Source organism: Cygnus atratus, chromosome 1 (assembly GCF_013377495.2).
Source record: "Cygnus atratus isolate AKBS03 ecotype Queensland, Australia chromosome 1, CAtr_DNAZoo_HiC_assembly, whole genome shotgun sequence".
NCBI classification, from domain to species: domain Eukaryota; kingdom Metazoa; phylum Chordata; class Aves; order Anseriformes; family Anatidae; genus Cygnus; species Cygnus atratus.
In genome coordinates, this window is record NC_066362.1 from 84,556,163 (window position 1) to 84,576,830 (window position 20,668).

At 34.9% G+C, this 20,668-nt stretch overlaps 1 protein-coding gene across 1 annotated transcript in view; it reads left to right on the forward strand.

Moving 5' to 3' along the window:
- CADM2 (cell adhesion molecule 2) overlaps positions 1–20,668 on the forward strand; it is a 645,157-nt gene that overhangs the window by 519,504 nt on the left and 104,985 nt on the right. Inside the window, exons 3-5 of the mRNA XM_035540482.1 lie at positions 793–945; positions 3,451–3,588; positions 8,391–8,561. Coding sequence (XP_035396375.1) covers positions 793–945; positions 3,451–3,588; positions 8,391–8,561 — 462 coding nt within the window. The remainder of the gene's footprint in view (positions 1–792; positions 946–3,450; positions 3,589–8,390; positions 8,562–20,668) is intronic.

The window sequence follows — 20,668 nt, forward strand, 5'->3', positions numbered from 1 at the left end:
GTTTGCAAATAGGAAATGTGGGTTAATCTAAATACAAGCATTAAAATAGTTAAGAATTAAAAGCATTAACTAAAGTGTCATTTTGAATTGAAGTAATCTCCCTGTTCTTCTTCCCGCAGTGGTTTCAGGCAAACAGGATTTTGTTAGGAATGGTTTTCTGGTAGAAAATCAGATTTCTAGCCATGGTAAAAAAGTAAAACTGCTGTACTCAACCACCTCAAATCTTTAAAAGTATTACAAATGTATGCAGAAGTGGAAGTTTCAATATATTCATAATAAGAAGTACTGTTACAGTGTTCAAGAAACATGACATTCCAATTCAATGTCAATAGTAATAGATGTGAGAAAAATCTGTGGGCAAGTTTTGCAGCCTACTTCGTTGAAAATATAGTTTGTTAGTAGATGAAACAGAATTCTCAATATGAATCCAAGTTTTTAAATACTTGGAAAAATACTTTTAGAAAGGAGTAATTTTAGGCACTGAACAAAGCTACCAGGTGGCAGAAATCAGTTATTTTTGTCAGAGGGAGACCAAAGGTAACTGTTAAGTCCCTTAGATTTTTAGGTTTATGTGTATTACAAGTAAGTAAGTTCACTATTCAGAAACTTGCTAAACTCTTGTGCATTGTTCCATAAAGAAAACAAATTACTATGCCTAAAGATAACTGTGTCCATATCTCTGTATTCTTGAGTGTGACTTCACTAGGATAGTTTACAGAGCTTCTTGTGTAATATACCAAGCTTTGCTAATGTTCTGCTTTCTATCTTATAATATTCATTTCTATTTTTCAGCTCTGAGGGACAACAGAATTGAGCTGGTTCGAGCTTCATGGCATGAACTGAGTATCAGTGTCAGTGATGTGTCTCTGTCGGATGAAGGGCAGTACACCTGCTCTTTATTTACTATGCCTGTCAAAACCTCCAAGGCTTTTCTTACCGTTCTTGGTAAGTATAAATAACCAAGCATATCCACGTTAAAGAAGCAAGTGGTAAACTTCTAAGGCTTTGACAAATAATGATAAGAATGAACTCTTCCAAAGCTTTGCAGAAGAGACATGTAAATATCCGATCTTGTGTCCCTGAAACTTATAGTTTCATATGGCTATGCTGAAAAATAACATGCATCTTACTATTTGTGCTGGGTCAGGATAATGAATTAGGGAGCACGCAAATACCACAGTATGAGTGCCCCTTAAAATGGATGTAAACTCTACCTCCCAAGCACCAGAAGTGTGAAGAAAGCACATATGTTCATCTCCTACTTTATAAGGCAAAGGGAAGAAAATCAGAAAGCATGAAATCAAAACAGGCTTTAGAGTTTTATAGTTTTTCCTTAGTTGTGCATTTTCTTAGCTCATTCTGCTTTTTTTTTTTTTTTTTCCTATAAAGAGTGTATTTTCACTGGGTTTGCTGCTTCTTTTATGCTTTATCCTCTAAATGCTCTGCTGTTTTCCCCAAAGGTTATAGATACACATAGAAAAGCAATAGATATCTAGAGATGCCCAGGAAATAAAGTTTCTGCTTGAAGCTTTATATGATTGTATGAATGTCAGTAGCCCAATCAGCTGAAATTGCTATTGTTCATTGAAACACACCTGCGTACCTAAGAGGTTATATGATTTTAGAGATTGATTTTTATTCTTTTTTCCTTTTTCTGTCTCTGAACTTGACTCTTTCTTTCTTTTTGTTTTAATTTTATATATAGACAGGCACACAGCTGAATTTAATAGGACTAACGTAAGATGTTCTCTGTACCAGTAATATTCACATTAATCCAGCCAGGGAATTGGTTTTGTGCATAGGATCTGAAATACATCTCCTTTTCAGTCCCTGTGAGACTGTTTTACAAAAATCTTCACAAGTTTGCCATTAAGGACAAAAAATACCCACTCAGAGTAGAATAGCAGAATATTCTGGAATAACAGCTGCTTGAGGTTAATCTTCTTTTCTTTAGAGAGGCATCTCATGATCTAAACAACAGATGAGTAGACCGGTTCAAACTTTTAAATGCTCAAAAGACATAGAAAGGCATTACAAAGGCAGAAAAAATATATAGCCCTATTTTATTAACCAGAGTAACTTGATCTTCCATGGTCTGTTTAGTTTCACCTTCCTTTTTTTTTTTTTTTCTTTTTTGGGGTTGGGGGGGGATAGGGGGGGTTAATAATGAAATTTTCCTGGCATCAACTACTTTCCTTCCAAGATGTCTATCTTTTTTTCATTTTAGAATTGTAATTTTCTGTTTTGAAGTAACATTTTAAAGTCTTGGAACACTTTCCATCTGAGAATGGGATAATTTCCATTGAAATGTATCTTTTTAATCGTTTTGATCAAATAAGCTATCTTTTTATGTACTAATAATCTCTTTATTGACTACTCTGATATGGATTAAAAGATTTAAGTGTCAAGGTATTATAGTAGACACCACTTTGTGTCCTGAAAGAGAGGAGTAGATTTATTACAGAAATGTACTCTGTGATAGATAGGTACTGCTGCTTGGTTTTTATGTACATAATCTGTCATTTTGGAAAAGAGATGTAAACGAGGCAAATTGTGAAGTACAGGGCACAGGATCAGGTACTGTGACTGGTCCTTTTATCTAGCCACTAATATGAATGCATCAAAGCACTTCAGATGCAAGTTATAACAATGACATTTTCAGAGATTTTAAAATTGTACTCATCAGTATAATTTTAAATTAAGTCGTTCTTGTGTTTTTGCAAAGTCAAATGGATTTATACATATAGTGACGATTTTTTTCTAAATGCTATTCATAAATTTGTTTTAAATTTTCTATGATTAATTAAAAAACAAAACCATTTCCAAATTAATATGATGTATACGGTATTTTGTGATCCTAAGACCCCTTCCAAAGAACTTGGATTCAGCTAAAGAATTCTCCATAGCCAATGGACTTGTGATTATACCTGGGCTTTTTATTTTGTTTGTATGTTTTCTGAAAATAAAATATCTACTGCATTTATTTTCGTCTTCCTTTTTCCCTGGATTTTGTATTAAAATCTTCATAATTCATGCTTAAACATCTGTTCTGAACTTAGATCAGTTCAGCTTTTTGTTGACATGTTTCTGTAGTTGTACTGCCAGTGTACTTCAGCATCCTGCTTACTGTGCAGACCAGTTTAAGCCTTGTAATAATAAGTCAGACTAGACCTGTATGAAGAATATATTTAGATAAGATACAGATGATCTTCTTTCCTTAGAAAGATGGATACTTTCTGGTTATATATTTATTTATTTATTTAGCATCAACTAAAGTTCATGTTGGCATTTTATTTACAGTAAGAAACAATGGCATTCAGTTTTGATAAAAGGCAACTAATTACTCTATTTCCAGAATTTAGAGTACATGAAAAAAATAACTTTAAGGTGGTCATATATTTATGTTAGCAGTTGAAAATATCAGAAACATTTTGCTTGTTTGGTTGTTAGGTGTTCCTGAGAAGCCACAAATTACTGGATTTACTTCACCAGTTATGGAGGGAGAGAGGATGCAGCTAACTTGCAAGACATCTGGTAGTAAGCCAGCAGCTGATATCAGATGGTTCAAGAATGACAAAGAAGTTAAAGGTATTTGAAAGGACTCCCATGTAATTTGATCCAATTGTCAAAACTATGCATTGTTTAGAATTATATTTTTAATTTATATTTGTAAAAAAAGAGTTTAATATTCAACTGTCAAATGAGTTAGTGATAGTATGTAGATAAGGAATTGATTATAAATTACTGTAGTGGACATATAACCAACATTTTATTTTTCTCTTCCAGTGGTAAAAACTGATGTATTGAATTGCTCTGAACTCTGTTCAGCATATTAAACTTAATGTAGATGTTTCATAGACAAATGTTTTATGGAATTACTGTTGTCACAGCAGTAACACTCACCTCAGATATTTTACCTTTTCATTTCTTTTTGCCTTTGTCATATGACATATGTCTGATTTAGTCAATTGCCAATTTTATGTTATACTACCCTAAATGACTGGGTGAGGCAGGACTGTCTGGAGGAGATGGGAAAGTGTACTTCCCATAGGGGAGTTATGGAGTCTGCTCAGGTAAGGAGTTGTAGCCATTCTTAGCAGTCACTGGGAAATTTGAAGAAATTGCTATATTATATTTGCTATATTATATTTTAAATCCAGTGTAAAAACTTTGCCTTTCTTTCACCTGACATGTATTTGAAGCCAAACAAGCAATTTGGCCATTTGGCTCCTTAACTAATTTGCTCTTCTTAGCAGATCCTAAAGGGATGTTTGTTCCTTTTTTAAAGAGGGGTTGGGGAAGGAACGATGTTGATGTGTGAAAAAGAATGGTTAAAGGGAAAAAACAGAAATGAGAGGAAAGCACTGAGCACATTCATTTCAGTTTAGTTTTCTAGGTCTTCTGAAGAGCACATTGCCATTTCACAAAGGTTAGAAATAAAATAACCTAACCAGTTTGCAGTGGCATCAGCAGAAGTTACATTAGCTTTGTGCACTGTAAAAGGTGAAATGATAAATCTGAGAAAATAGATATGAAATTATATGCTAATGCAGCTGACATTAAAGGTTAGGAGTTCGTCTGTCTAGAACCAGTAAATCCAATTGTGTTACAGTGTATTTATACATGGTGCAAAAGAATATAAATGATGCATTGAGTTCAGAGTTGCACCAAAGGAGAAAAAGGCATTCTAAAATTGTAGCTCTATTGCTGTTACTCAAAAAAGGAATCATCATGTGGTAAAAGAATACTGTATCATGGAGTAAGTGCTAGTAATAAGAGAGACTGAATGTGAAGCACTGAGTACTGTACTTTTTATTTTAGCTTTCTGTCTCTCATGTGCACCAAATTAACAAAAGAATCTGCAGTTTAGCATTCTAGTTACCTTTCTAGAAGGAGATTATTAAAAACACAAATATGGGAGAAGCTAAGTATGCATTTTTATATAAAAATTGCATTTTTTCAATAATATTAAACGCATGCTATATCAACAATATCATGTAAAATATTTCTTTTTAAGTTTCAGGAATATTTTTATGGATTTTCTTTCTTTTTTTAGGAAAATTGAGTTTCAAAAATAAATAAGATAATAGCAGTTGATTTTGTCTCAACAGATTAAGATATTTTGAATTAGTTTATATATGTTAATATACACAAAACATCTACAAAGGCATTGAACATTTTGTCTTCATAAACCTATAGGCAGAAGCTGAAAGTTTTTTAGATAACAAGGCCATTTCATGGTAGAAGTTGATTTTAAAAGTAAACAAAAATTATATTTGCCTTGTAAAACAGCAGAATTTTCATTTTAAAAGATCTGTGTTTCTATATGAATGCTGTATGCATGCGCTCTTATAAATGACTGACAATGAACAATGTATGACAGATGTTCTAACACTTCCTTTTATTATTTTCATTATCAAACATCTATACTTATGAGATATAAACTAGTGTTAGATAATCTTAGTGTATCTGTATGTATGCTTATCTGATAGTCATAGAAGGGCCCCATAGTAGGCTTTTAGAGATCAGATGACCCAACCTCTGTTCAAAAGTTAGATCAGGTTGAAAAAGGTCTTGTCCAGTTTGGTTTTGAAAAGTCTGCAAGACAGAGATTCCAGTCTGTCAGTATTTGAAAGCCCTTACTGGGGAGAATTTTCATTATATCTAGATATTTCATGAAACATGATCAGAATTTGCTGTAGTGTAACTTGTGTTCACTGCCCCTCAATTTTTGCTGTACACGTCCAAGAAGATTCGGTATCTTTGTTCTCTATTACTATGCATTAAGTATTTGAAGACAGCAATTTGTCTTCTATTCATCAGGTTGAACAAACCCAACTGTCTCCAACCTCTCCTTATATGTTGTCTGCTCCAGCTACTCACCATCTTTGTGGCTCTTGACTGAACCCACGCCAGTTGGTTGACATCTTCTTGTCCTGGAAAGCCCAATTTGGGTCTATTACTCTAGATGCAGCCACACAAATACTGAACAAAGAAGAATAACCATTTCCCTTGCCTTCCTGGCTATGCTATTACTAGTGCAGAGCAGTCTCTTTTTAGCTTTCAACCCTGTAAAGACACACTGTTGAGTAATTTTCAACCTGTACTCACTATCCCCAGTTCCTCTTCTCTAAAGCTACTTTCTGTCTAGGCATCCCTGAACCCATTTGGTTATAGTCATTTCCAGGAAAGGTTCCTTTGCAGTGGATTTTTTTAGCCTTTTTTTAAGGAGAGAGGAGTAGCAAGAAAATAAGTGAAATAGGCTACAATAGACATATTTGCAAATTATTTGAAAACCCTATTATTAGGGTTTATTTAAAAACCAAATTGTTTAAAAACCCTAGGTAAGTATTCTGAAAGCTAGTATGCAGTAACATGCCCACTGCTTGATCTCCACTGCTATTTATATCCAGATGGGCTTACATTGTTAGCATATATTACAGTCACGCCTTCATTTTGCTATGAAGAAACATCCAAGAAGATACAGCTGGTAAAGTGGACAAGCTAAGTAGTTCTGTTGATGAGGATGTCAACAGTTTATAGAATAGTAGCACCATCTTTTTTTTACAGAGGTAATTAAGGGTTTAATGCCTCCAAATAAGAGGTGTCCAGAGAAACGCTTATAAACATCCACTTAGGAAATCAACTGTTTTTGTTTTTCTGATGGATTAAGCATCCACAGCCTCTCACTGAAATGAAAGTTGTTGATGTTTTCAGGAGCTGTCTGTCCTCCCTCTGAAGTCAGTAAGCAGCGGCATGTGTACATTACTTACAAACAGAAAGCTATCTATGTAGGTGGTTATTATTACATTTTGAAACCTAACTCTTGGAACAAAATCTCATATGTGTGCTTCAAAAATTAGTGAAGACATTTGTTTTTTTGATTTTAATAATTTTGCTTTAGTCCTGGTTAATATTTCTCTCACCTTCTGATCTCTAAATATTAATTGCCACCTTGGCAGAAATTGAATCTCTTAAAGCTTAGCAACCAACTACCAAACAAAATGCTTGTATGCAATAAATTTCTTAGGGAAAAACAAACAAAAAACAACAAAACAAAACAAAAAAAGAAGTTGTATAACTATGCAGTGTCTTCATTTTTCTGGAGACAATGAAAAAGGCCATCTTTCTGATTTCAGAGGTATTTTTAATCTAGAAGAAACCTAAGCCATTTAAGATTTGTTTTCTAAAATTGATCTCTCATGGAAATTTTATGTAGGTCATCTTCTTCTCTAATGGGATTTAGTATAATTTGTAAAACTGAAACCTTTCACATTTTGTTTTTCAGTTTTGTAGGACACAGAGGACATATGCAATCTCAATGTAATTTAATATATATATTTATGTATTTACACATATCCTTTAAAGCCTTCCTTGTAATAAATCAATATTATCAGCTTACAATTTTGCTGAAATAAATTAAAATCAATAACTATTCTAAGTAGTTGGAAACCAGGTAAAACAGTTCTAAAGTATGTGTAAGAAGATCTCATGTTGCAGTTTATGTGTAATAACTTTTCAAATTAAATACTCATTCTTTTGGATTTCTAGTTCTGATGTAACTTGTTTGTTTTACAGTGAAACTTTCTGATTTTCAACCTTAACCTCGAGCTGAGTTGAATTCTTCTTAAGCATGACTGTAGGCTCCCAACACAGTAGTATCTGACAGGGATTTTTAGTGGGATCTGCTGTTAAACTGTAGGCCAATTTACCATGGTATAAAGCAGTGAGTGGAAGCTATCTCTGAAGTAATTTTATTTATGGTGTTCTGGGATGTGTCTGTAGATTCAGTTAAATACTAAGAGGTGCTCTATTTCTATTTTTTTCTGTCAATGTTTGTATCTATATTTTGGTTTAGTTTAATTCATAAATTAGCATAATTCTAGCCAAACAGAATAACCAATGAATAAAGTAAGCACAGGATTAATGCATGCAATCCTTAGTTCACATGGCTTTAGTAATATTCGTATGTTGCATTACTATGAAAGATTATAAGCATTGGCATAGAAAATTTAATATTTAGTGACACTGTGAATACATAAGGAAAGCAAAGGTGGGAGGAGACTGCACTTTTCTGAAGAACTGCAGAGACAGTTTATATCAGATTTGGACCTAAAAATACGAGAGAATGGTGAAAGAAATTGCCCTCTGAGTGCAGTGTCATGTTACCAGTTTTGAAATTTTTGATTTCAATGTGTATCTCCTCCTCTGATAATAGGAGAAAATTGTGGAATAACTGCAGTCTAATTACTTGTGGTTTAAAGGGATCAATATAGATATAAAAGGTATGTTTTTTCAACAAGTATGGTAGATAATGTAGCTGCTTGATGTTGGACTGTTTTTTTCTGAAAATACTCAAGACAAAAGTGTTTGCTTGTTTTCTCTTTCAGATGTTAAATATTTAAAAGAAGAAGATGCAAATCGTAAAACATTCACAGTCAGCAGTACACTGGATTTCCTTGCAGATCGCAATGATGATGGTGCAGTTGTAAGTTGCAGAGTAGATCATGAGTCCCTAAACTCTACACCTCAGATAGCAATGCAGGTTCTAGAAATACACTGTAAGTAATACACATCATATATGCTTGCTTTTATAGTTTTGTTTTGTTTTAGAGTTTCTATTGTAGGAAAATTATAAAAATCTCTGATACAGTGAGTATGGATAACATCTTTCTTTATGCCAATCTCTTTTTTTTTTTTTTTTTTTCAGGAGTAACTCTAAAGATGTTAGTGAGTGTTTTACTAGTGAAAATACTATGGAACTGAGTTCCTGGTTTGCTTTGAAAAACGGTAGAGAGGAAATGCATTTGTCTTTTTTGTTTATCATTGTAGCAATATCAAAGAGGTCTTTAACATCGATCATAGTAGTCCATGACTACCCCGTGAAAATATCTGAAAACTTGAAACAAGGGTATGAAAAAAAACAAAGTTTTCAGCCAGACTGCCTCAGTAACTTTGAATCCTGCTAATGAAACTCTGTGTAATTCTGGAATAGCAAAAGTCTAGGAGGAAGAGCCCTTTAAAATGTATTTTTAGGACTTGTCTATATAGGATATTGCTGTAGATATGCTCAAAGTTTGCATGAGTCTGCCTATGTATCTGTGTGCACTACTAGAAAGTCGTGTTGTCCTTCAAGTCACTTTTCTCACTTATAAATTATGAGACACTCAGGAGAACACCTTTTCACCATCAGATGACATTTTCATATTCGCTTGTGTTATATCAACCATTCTTCAGTGTACTGTTACATGGGCTTCTGTAGAACACCTGTACTTGTTTGTCAGCTGAAAAAGACATTTGCAAAATATTGTCAGACCAAGTGAAGGGGAGAGACCTTTCATAGATCCGTTTCTAGGACAGGTGTAACCAAAGGAACCTATTATAAAGCAGACAAGCTTGTCCACAAGGCAGACAAGTTTCCAGTAACTGCAGGTAGTTCCCAAGACACCATGTCAAGGACTGTTGGCATGTATAACTTATTTCTGAACAGAGGAATAGTCTGTAAGTGTCTAAGACTTGTAGCATACATAAAATGTGGTGATGGCAAAAACACTCCATGCATAGAAGTTGACAGCGTTGCTAAAAATGCCATCTGCAAGAAGTCTGAAATGAGGCAGATGTGGATTAGTATCCATAAGTAATGTGTACTGAAAATAACTGTTTTCTGATACATTCTATGCATCACTTTACTGAGGGAGATCAAAGCCTTTCTTCACCAAATGACTGTTAAACACCTGCCTCCCCTAAAATGTTCTAATGACATCTGTACTAGAGACATGAATCCTTAACAGCTTTATTTCCATGAATTCTAAATGCCATCACCATCAGCCACTGATCTGGTGCATGCCATCACATCCAAATTGCTTGTTCTTCCTCCAGTGCCCTGCTCAAGATGCTGGCACTACAGGAGATCTACCAAATTGAATGGTAGAGTAGATGCAGAAACATGGCAAATATAGGAGGTTTAAACTGAGTCACAGTGGCTGCAGTATAATGTGATTCAAGGTAAAGGAAAGCTTCTGATTTGTGTGAGTAACATAAGGCAGAAAAGCCTTTCTGTGGCCAGTCATATACAAAATTTCCTGAATATTCACAGTTTTTCCCTTTGCACCCTAGGCAGCAAGACGCTATCTTACTAAACACCAGCAGGGAGCATGTTTCCATTTGCCTGTTGCTTCATTTTTTGAACAAGACCCTTCTGCACGTTCACTGAAGTTCTCCAACAAGGACAAACTGCACAGGGTGTTTACAATCCCTGATGTGCTTTATGTGCTATGCTGCCCCCTCAGAATGCCAACTTACCAAAAGCCATAAGGCACAAGTAATTATTCTCTATCCTTCCTGCTTGCTTCATTAATTTTCCACTAACCAATTTAATGCTCTCCAGAACTAGTATAGAATCATTATACATGGAAATGTAAATGAGAAATGTGCCAAAATACACTCAGATTTAGAAGAGAGGGTGGGAATACCATGTAAAACCATGGAGAAAGCAGTATTTTATTACTGGTGACAAGGAGACTAAGAACAGTCTATTGTCCTTTTCCCTACCGCTTACAACTTCATGGTCAGCGTCTCAGCAGTCTTACCTGGGACAACGTTTTAAAAGAAATTTTAGGAAAAGAGAAATATGATGTGGTTCAGCAGAGAGCCTTGAAGGAAAAAGTACAGAAGGATGATTTACTAGAGCAATCACAAAGACTTTGAATGGCTTACATAGCACTGGATCTGAGGTCTTTGATTTTATTCTCCTGCTTGTCCTCCTCTATTGCTCACCATCACAGCTGTGGTATTACTGCAGTCACTGGAAGCTGATTTTTACCCATCAATTCATAAGATACAAACATGGAAGAGACATCCTATTTGTATTAATGAGAGTCATGCTCACAGGACCCAATGTGTGAGATGATCCAATATAACCTCAATACCAGCTGACAGCAGTTCAGAAATAGTGCTGACAAAACAGATGAATTAACAGGACAACATGAGAAACGTCATGAGAATTTGTTAGTTTGACGTCCTCTAGTTCCAAAAGTCACACTGCCTAAAATCACAAACAAGTAGTGTGGCATTGCTCCATAGGGCACTTGTTCCAAATGTTCCGGTGTACTTCAAATGAGCAGACAGCTTGGAAATAGAATGATAAGCAAGTATCTTAAATGGGTGAAACAGAATGGTACAGATGGATGTTAGTTTGCCAGAGAATTAACACAAAATTGATTTGGTATCACCCACTAGAACTGCACTTGTTTTTTAAACACCTTTCTAAAATCTGAGGAATTCTATCTGTGGATAGCTCCTTACCAGTGCATCATCACAAGTTAGAAAAAAAGGGCAATAATAAATTGCCTAGCTATTTCTGTTGTTTTCTGCCCTGTATAATTATTCTTGAAAGTAAATAATAGTGATAATACTAAAAATCTGCATTGTTTCAAGCAACCATCCCCTGATAGTGGGCAAAACAAATGTGGCTTCATCAAAATGCAAAAAATAAAAATAAAAAAAAATAAAAGCAGATTAAAAAACAGTAGGAATTGCAGGATTTTGTTTGCATCCAGTGGATGGTAGGTTAAAAAAAAAAAAAAAAAAAAAAAAGGAAAGTAACATAATGTTTGGAATAACAGTTTTTTTTTTTATTTATGTCTAATGAATGATAGAATAAAATTAAATCTGTCCTATGCAATCAAACTATATGAAACAGGTATTTATAATGAGTCCACAGAGGTCTAGATAAAGATGCTTTTGAATCCCCACAGCTGCTTTTATCTTTAATAGGAAGTAAACTTAAGAATACTAAAGCCAGTAATGCCATCAGCAGTTATATCAATATGCAATATACTTCCCCTCACACAAATCTTGTTTTTTTTTTAGTGTGATAGAGCAATCAAATCAGCTTTCACCAGTAGTATGACTGTACATAAAATTGAGCTGAGAAGCGAACTTATAAAGGTGGTGTTTGTTGTTTTTTTTAATATATATGTGTGTGTTTTTGCATATATACGTATGTAATAGAAATACTTTCTGAGTCTTTCTACTGCTCTTTTATTTTTTAAAGGTCTGGTCCAGAACTGGAGATTATCCATATTACTTACAGCTTGACCAAAAGAAGGTTATCTTGAAGGAGACTGGGATCAGTTCTTGTTTTCACAGGGCTTTCCAAATTAATTTTGCGGACTTCAGATATTAAAATAATATCAATGCTATTGGGGTGAGCATGCTCTACCCCAGTCCAGACTGTGAGATAATTAGCTTCTCCAATCTATTGAGCTTTATTTATCAGTAATTTGTGTTATGTCTCACTTGTGCTTAAGCCTGTTCATCTATATGTCATGCTCTGTGCACTGCAGGGCAGCCCAATAGCCCAATTGTTTCTCTTGTGCTGAAAGGTTTGGCCATAATTTACTTTCTGCTTGGCCAGCAGAGGTTTGTGGTAGCATGACACTGCTTGCTGAGTTTATTTTTCCTCTGACCCTTACTGTCAACAGTAAACCTAAAATAGACTCGTATCCCCTGCGGCTTTGCTCTGAAGTTTGCTTGTCAGCCTAGCTGCCACTGATTATTAGGAAGTGCTTCTTGTAAGTGGTAAATACAAATCTCAGAGGGATGTTTTGTTTCATTGTTTACTTCTGCTTTCAAACTAAAATAAGGTGTTCTTCATTGCTGTATTAAGGAATCACAGGTGCAGCACTTCAGTTTTGAAAGCTTCTCAGTGCAATATTTACAGGATTGTATACTGTAAGTCCTCATGCACACTCCTAAAAAGACACTTTGAGGGCAAATACAACTTCTGGTCCAGATCTGGGAAGTGAGTGACTTCTGCTCATCTTTCCTCATTGTCTCAAAAGCAGCAGCTTCATTTTCTCTGGGTCTTTTCCAAGCAGAAGCCAGCCAACATGTTACTTGCTACTGAACAGAGTGCCATAAAATTACCCAGTGGTAATTACCTTACCTTAGTAAAAATCCTCTGACTACAGTAAATTACCCACCAGACCTCAGTAAAAATTAATTGTGTAAGTCTGCCCCAGAGGCTGTTTTTGAAGCTTTAAAGTGAAATAAAATCATTTGAACTTCAAACCTAATCATCATGATTCTAAAATGGCATCTGTGATGTGATCCGTGCTAATGGACACAGGGAAAATTTGCTCTAAAGTTGACCACACTCCCAAATGACAGCACTAATAAGCTAAATATGTGTTATGTAAAGAAGTGTCTAGAGAGGCAATTTTGAGTAAATTCTGTATTGGCAGACACAGATGTGCAGTGAATTGTCAGTCTGACAAGTCTATAGCCATCAGTTAACTTGCTTCTATAGGCTATTCTAATGATATTTGTGTGAGAGGCTGTTTCTTCATTTGTGGGTTGTTATTAGATTCTTTTGCAATGAACGTCTGAACTTGGCTTTAAAATTAGGCAGCTCTTCCAAGAGATTGTTGGCTGTTGTCTGGGAAATACAGCTATTGATTTTGCGTTAAATAAACAAAGCACCTCAAATGCAGGAGGCCACAGATAAGCAAATCAGCAATGTACTTGTGCAGCCATGTAGAAAATTGTGTGTGCGCGTCCATGTGTGTGTGTTCAACGACAGTGTACTACTGTGATTTCTGGTGTATTAACAAACGGAGGTTTCTCTGACAACAGGATTGGTTTAGAATTTTTGCTGGTGTAAGGCAGAGTAATTTTATCAGAGCTACGTTACCTGATGCTCACTAAGAGAGTTATTCTCTCACTAAGAGAGCCTGTTATTTTTACTTGGCTGGTTTTGTTTTTTTGTTGGAACACTATTTCTACTGTTTTGCATTCAGAAAGAAAAGTGGTATGTGAAAATATAAGATATGATATATATATATATTAATATATATATATATAAATACACAATATATGAAATATATGTGAAATGAGTTATTATTTCATAATACTATATTAAATTATTTCATAAGTACTATATGAAATAAGTTATTACTTTTTAAAAGGCAAGAAAACGGTCATACATAGTGGTCATGACTGTTAGACCCTCTGTCTATGGGGAATGCCTAAGAGACAGTTCCACACGAGAACAGTCTATTGAAAGAGAAAAAAAAATACAGCTTTCTTACATCTTAATGTTTAATTCTGATGAATTAGTTACATTTTTAAATATCTTTGGTGACTGTTCAGGGTGACTGTATCAACTATGGACTTGCTGTTTTTTTTGTAGTTCAGAAGAGGCAGTTGTGTGCTCACACAAAAGCACATGAAGTTGGACACCTCTTAGCTATGATAAATTCTGAGGGGAGAGGGACATTTTTCCCTGTTACCTACATCTGTATTGTAAATGGGTAGAATATGTCCCATCTTCATTTTCTTTCAGCCGAGTGGTGGCTGAGGAATAATTTGAGTGTTTGGGAACTGTGATACATCAGAGACCTGTGATACATCAGAGACTTGAAGCAGGTAGCTAATATCTCAAGCTTAAGCCTTCTTTCAGGAGTATCAAGATGGCACAGATAAAGCAGCACATTCTCTGGCATGGCCCATCCTATTGCACAATATAACATATGTCAAGGAGACTGAGCACATGACTGAGGAAATTTCCCATTGAAGCAGCAGAGTTGTTTTGTCCACAAATGGGTGTACTCCTAATGCCTTCATTGGCTTTAATGCTTTCTTCTTCAGAGCTCTTAGATTCAGCTCTGAGAACCATACAAATTTATGATGTTTTTTGTTAGTTTTTTGTTTTGGTTTTTTTTGTTTGTTTGTTTTTAAAATCCTTCTAAGCTCATATTGGAAAAGCTAGGTGTTTTCTCACATACCCGAGTCTGATCCATCTTTCTGACAGAGGAGGACTGTCTTTCGCAATGGATGCTCCTATCCTTTGGAGGTCAACTCCTCTCCTGGAGAGATGTTCCTTCTTTTCTCTTTCAGTTAAGAAATTCTGCTGGATTCCTGTTCTCTTGAGAATGAGAATTTGAGGTCTTAAAGTTGACTCCCTGTTCTTCTGAGACATGTTCAGTCTTTGTACACCTTCAGGTTTCAGGTTTCCACACAAGACTCACCTGTGATGACAGTCTTCTGTTGTTTACCCTAAACAGTTTTCTTTTATGTTTTTGTTTGTTTGTTTTTGTTTTTTCCCTAAATCACAGTGTGAACAGTAAAATGGACGATATAGCATCTCAGTGTTATTTCAGTACTGTGGTGACCAACCTTCCATTCTGTCTTCCTTAAAGGAATGATATTTCTATATTTGCCAATGTAAAAGACAGTTTTAAAAATAGTAATAATAAGAATGCAAATTAAAAGATATAGCATTCCCTACAAGTACAGCTCTTTATATTGAATGAAAAGTAAATAAGAAGTTATTCTATTTAATTATTTAGCTCAATAATTATGTAAACACTATGTTAATAAGCTAAATTATCTTGTTTGAGCTTTTTGTGTTAATGAATGTATGAAACAAATGAAACATAAAGGATAGTTATGATAAACAGTAAAGAATAATATCTGTGAACAAGAAAGTTCAGTGCCACAATTTGCATTTTTAAATGAGATCAATTAGGTTAATGATGGATGAAAATAAGAAATCCATTATTTAAATGCAAAATAATTCAAAAACTTGTGGGTCCATTTACTACCAAACTTTCATCTTTCAAAGGGGATATCTAGTTCAAAGGGTTAATATACAATCCTGACCTTTCCCATCTGGAGGCTTATGTTCAAATATGGTTTACAAGTAAAATCTAATCTAATCTAATTTATTTCTCTCTAAAATCTTTTATAGGGAAATCCACTGAGTTGCTCATATATTCTGCATAGAGATTTTAAAAATATGATGTGGGCAGGTTATTCCACTTCATTGTAGTGTGTTTAAGGGAGGCTCGAGAATGTTTCCAAGGAAGTTTGGAAGGGAATGTTTAATAAAAGTAGGATGTTCAGCAAATAAACATTAAATATAATTATTTCAGAAGAGTAATCTTTTAGGCACAGGAAAGAGACAACTTGTGGGAAAGGACTGAAAAGACAGAGAACATGACTACACTGGGAAGAGGAGCACAGGAAGGTCACCTCTGAACCAGTTACAAATAAATATTTTAACAGCATAGTACTTTGCATGTGGAGATGGTAGCTTGGGTCAGCGTGGTGACATTCCTGAGTTAATGAGCACTGGTGGGCTAACAACTGTTGTCTCTCTGGAAGGGCTAGAACCTTACAGAGCATACTATAGCCTTTTGAGGTTGCGTAGTTAATTTGTTCATGTCTGGCCATGAGCCATTGCCATCAGTCAAGCCACTGAAGAATATTCTTTGGTGACCATAAAAAAAAAAAAACACAGAACACATTAGTTCATCTACCTGAAAGTGCCAAAAAATAGTGTAATGGTGTAAAAACAAACAAACAAACAAACAAAAAACAGTGCTGCTGAATTCCTGTAATTATAAACCTTTCTCTGTGTGAGGAGGTAGGCTGCAGTTATGGTTATCTATTACCAACAGCCCAGCAGCAGTACCCCCAATACTGGCTGACAGGTTTTTGAAGCTCCTAATCTAAGCAATGATCAGTCACTGAAAAGTAGTTAAAAAATAAATAATTTATCTGTATTGTATTTCATAGGATAAATGCCTATATGGATGTAATGGAATATATTAGATGATCTGTATTAGAAATATGTAGCAGAAGGTTGAATTTACAGAAAAACTAGAAAGCAAGTTTTTAAATACATTTGTTATAACTGCTTTATATTGCATAGTACTAATTGGACAATAAAGACTGAGTGGCTGAATGACGACAATGTAGTGTCTGAGAAGCTCCAAATCAGGTCCCAATTTCAGAAAGAATTTTTCATGTATGTGACTAAGATCCATTAAGCTCCATGCATCCTTCAAAATATGCTTAAGATATCTTCTTTATTTTTTTCTAGCCTAGACTAGGTATTATTTCAAATGGGATCGTCTTAGAAGGAGACTGAAAATTACACCATCTTTATAGCTCAAACCCCACGTTACAACCCATCTCACTGTAACTTAGTGACAGAAGGACAAAGAAGTCCTTCCCTATTGAAGAGTTGGGGGGGGGGGGGTCAGTTTATTTCCAAAATTAATGACTAGCAAGCAGGTGAGACAGTTTGGAGGAAAACATGTATAGAGATTGTTAGTAGGACCTCCCAAAGGAGAGAAACTTACCCTCTTCAAAACATGATATATATTTATAAGAAACAAGTCAGATTTTCATGTCCTGATACTACCACTTAGTGATTTTTCTATAGATTAAAATTTTATAGTGCCCACTGTCTGATAGAAATGTCAGAAAAGGCTTGAAGGGGGATGCTGAACATCCAGAGCTCTTATTTATTCCTTCAACAGTTTTGGATGTGCTGCAATTCTCAAGTCATATTCAAGATAATTTAAGTCAGACATGAGAGAAAGCTGAAGGCAGTAAGGAAAAGAAACTGAGGACACAGAAGAGAAAGTTATATCAAAAGGTCATACACTGACTCAGACTTAGGCATTTCTTGAAATTTGGGATTTAGGTAGAAGGTTTGTTTGTTTGTTTGTTTGTTTTCTCTAGCTTTTTCATTTATTTCTCTTAGGTGACATTGCAAAATTGAGAAAATGGATACATGTGAGTAAGTTGAAGGGAGTTATCTTTGTAAGATAACAAAGATGTTAAAGGGAACAAAGGTATATGTCTGAAGAGGTGAGCAAAATGGGGATTGCTTGGTCTTAAGAAGTGGCATCACAGAAATAATTAAACAAAATAAAAGCTGTGAAACTGAGCTTCATCACTTGAGTTCTGAAGTTCACTTGATCACTGAAGAAAACAGAACGGAGTTGCAATGTCAATATTATTTCTGCCTAGTCATTCCTGTGTGTATGGGACTTAAAGGATAACTAAGAACCCAGTGACCCTATTCTGCAAAAGCATACAATGGGGAAATAACACAGGTAGTGCTACTGGTACTAACTATTTTCATGAAGTGGCACACGCATAGAACTGTGGTGACAGTGCCTCTCTTTCTATCACTTAGCTCAGCAGGGTTTCCCAACATAGCCAATGTTACGCTCACATTTGTCTCTCAGTTTTAAGACCAACCACAAAGCAGGTAAGAACGATCAGTGAACACATACATGACAACAGGAAGTATAAGGTTTTAACATATTTTAAGTGGAATGGAGAGGAGCTGAGGAGTTTTGGTAGTGTACCTCCATCTCTGCTCTTTCACCTTCACAAAACCACAAGCCATGCATTATGCTCTATCACATATTAATTATTTTTTTTTTCTTTTTAGCAATTGTGGTGAATGATTATGATGTGACTGACAGCTGAGATGTTGAAATAGGTACTATGAATATTTTTAACAAAGTACCAGATAATCAATTTTCACAGAATTAGTAACATAAAGGGTTTCCTGCCAGGTTGATACTTGAGTTCAGGCACTCATGAATTACAAGTATCAGGAGGGAATATTTCACTGATCAAGCATTTTTTTTTTCCTCCACACTGGCATTTGGCTTGTTGTTTTGCATCTAGGAGAGTGTTTTACAGTCTTCTGGTGCAAGCTGTTACTACTTTCTTCTTCAACAAGCATTGTTTTAACTAAATTGAAAGAGATGAGATAAAGGATGACATAATAGTCATCAAAGAATCTCAGATAACAAAGGGACTATATGCTGCTTCTAGCCTTGCTTGACTATAGAGTAGCTTTTAAAGGAGTATAAAAAGAAGGTATGGGAATATGGTACCAAGTATTCACCTTTATCAAAGTGAAGTATTTCAAAAAATATCATAAAGCTTGATTTTGTAGTGTTGTTGAACAGATTTATTGAAATGAAATGCAATGAATTGCCATGACACAAGACGTGTTTGATCTAGATAGTCTTCCCCACAAATACCTACTAAAATAACGTCAGATGCAAAATACTTCTTTCATCTCTTTAAGCAAGGAGTCATTCATTATATTCTGAAGGAGAGCACTGAAGATACTGTATTTCCCAGGGTAATTTACAAAAGTTTATCAATGCAGATTTGCTTTTGTGAGTGCCTATTACAAAGCAATAAGGCACAAGTAGAAGCCATGCTACTTGTCATTTACAAAAGAAGCCCAATTTGGAGAAATGCTGATTCACAGCTGTAGGACACAAGCAGCTGTTAAGTGTTAGAGCTATTAAAAATGGTGAGCACTTTCACAGAGTTGATTAGAGTACTCCTCTCTCTTCCTTCAGATCTCATTTGGGATAGCCAATTTTACGTTTATTTTTGTATGTACTAGAGTGGTTTGTCCTTGGAAAATTTCTTTAAATTTCTCTTTTTTCTAAGCCTGATTTCTCAGGTTTGTTGTAGTTGTTTTCAGAAATGGGAATAAAATTGTGTAGAAATACAGAATTTTTAACAAGTTTTGTGATTGCCATCCATATATGAAATAGATGATCTCACAGTTTCTGAAAAAAAAAAAAAAAAAAAAAAAAAAAAGGATACCTTAAACTATCCTGTGCTTGCTCCAGTGCTAATTAATCAGTGAATCACAGAATCATCATCATCTTCAGAGATATCTGCTTATTTTTCTTTACATCTGGAAATGATGGAAAGTTTCCAAGGAAATAATAGAGAAAAAACACTATGAAAAATGAAGAAGTCTGTGATATGTCACAAAACTGCTTTTTCAAAAAAAAAAAAAAAAAAAAAAACAAAAAACAGACACAATCAAGTATAAAACAAATGAATTAGTCTCTCAGGAAATACTTTAAAAATCATCTGGCAGTCATTTATTACAAGGTAGCAATAATCTTTTATTATTGCACTGTTAGATTTTTATAACATTTTTTAAAATGATAGCACCAGAACTGTTGTTGTTCACTGCCATGATAAAATGTCCAAGAAATTTATGGAAGTTTTAAATATTCAGAAGGTTTGCAATCATTAAATAACACTACAAGGTAAAGATATGCTGTAGGTAGCTAATAATTTAGTTAAACATATAGGAAGAAAAGGGTGTTGTAATGAGTCAGTCATACTAATTTGAAATCTGGCACAAAGAGAAAATAGTGGTTAGTGTACAAAAAAAATGAACAGGGTAAATAAATAATGGCTGAGTAAAACAGAGCATTATAGATCTTTGCAGAAGATGCTCCTACATACAGTTATATATGAGAACTTAGAGTGGTCTGAAAATGATCAAAGGGCAACAACAGGAAGGTGGGGTGCTAATACATTTTTATCCCTTTTAGTGACAAAGGAAAATGTGAGTTTTCCTGGGCAGTGGCAATCACTGGCTATGAAGACAGCTTTAAATAGTTGCCTCTGGTGAGAAAAACCTATCTATTAGTCTGGGCAGGACTGTAACATTATGATCCGTTGCTGTTGGGATTCTTATTAAAATAATGCAGCAGGTTAGGGCAAGAGGAGGAGAATGCAGTGAGCCTCACCGACCAACCAAAGCAGAATTTCTTACATGGCATAAAAGCACAACTCATTTGCTGAGAAGGTGAGAATCCTTCTGTTATTCCTAGAAATCACAACAAAATTTCCTCTAGAGGAGTCAAGAAACCTTCCCGTGCCTCTGCCAAATGATCTGGCAGCCATGACATGGATGTTATACCATTGTGAAACACTATATTTTTTAATGTGAGCTGTCTGGAGATTACGCGAATGTGTTCTGAAATGGAAAGTAGGTAAGACATGCTCCAGGTGTTGCTTAGGG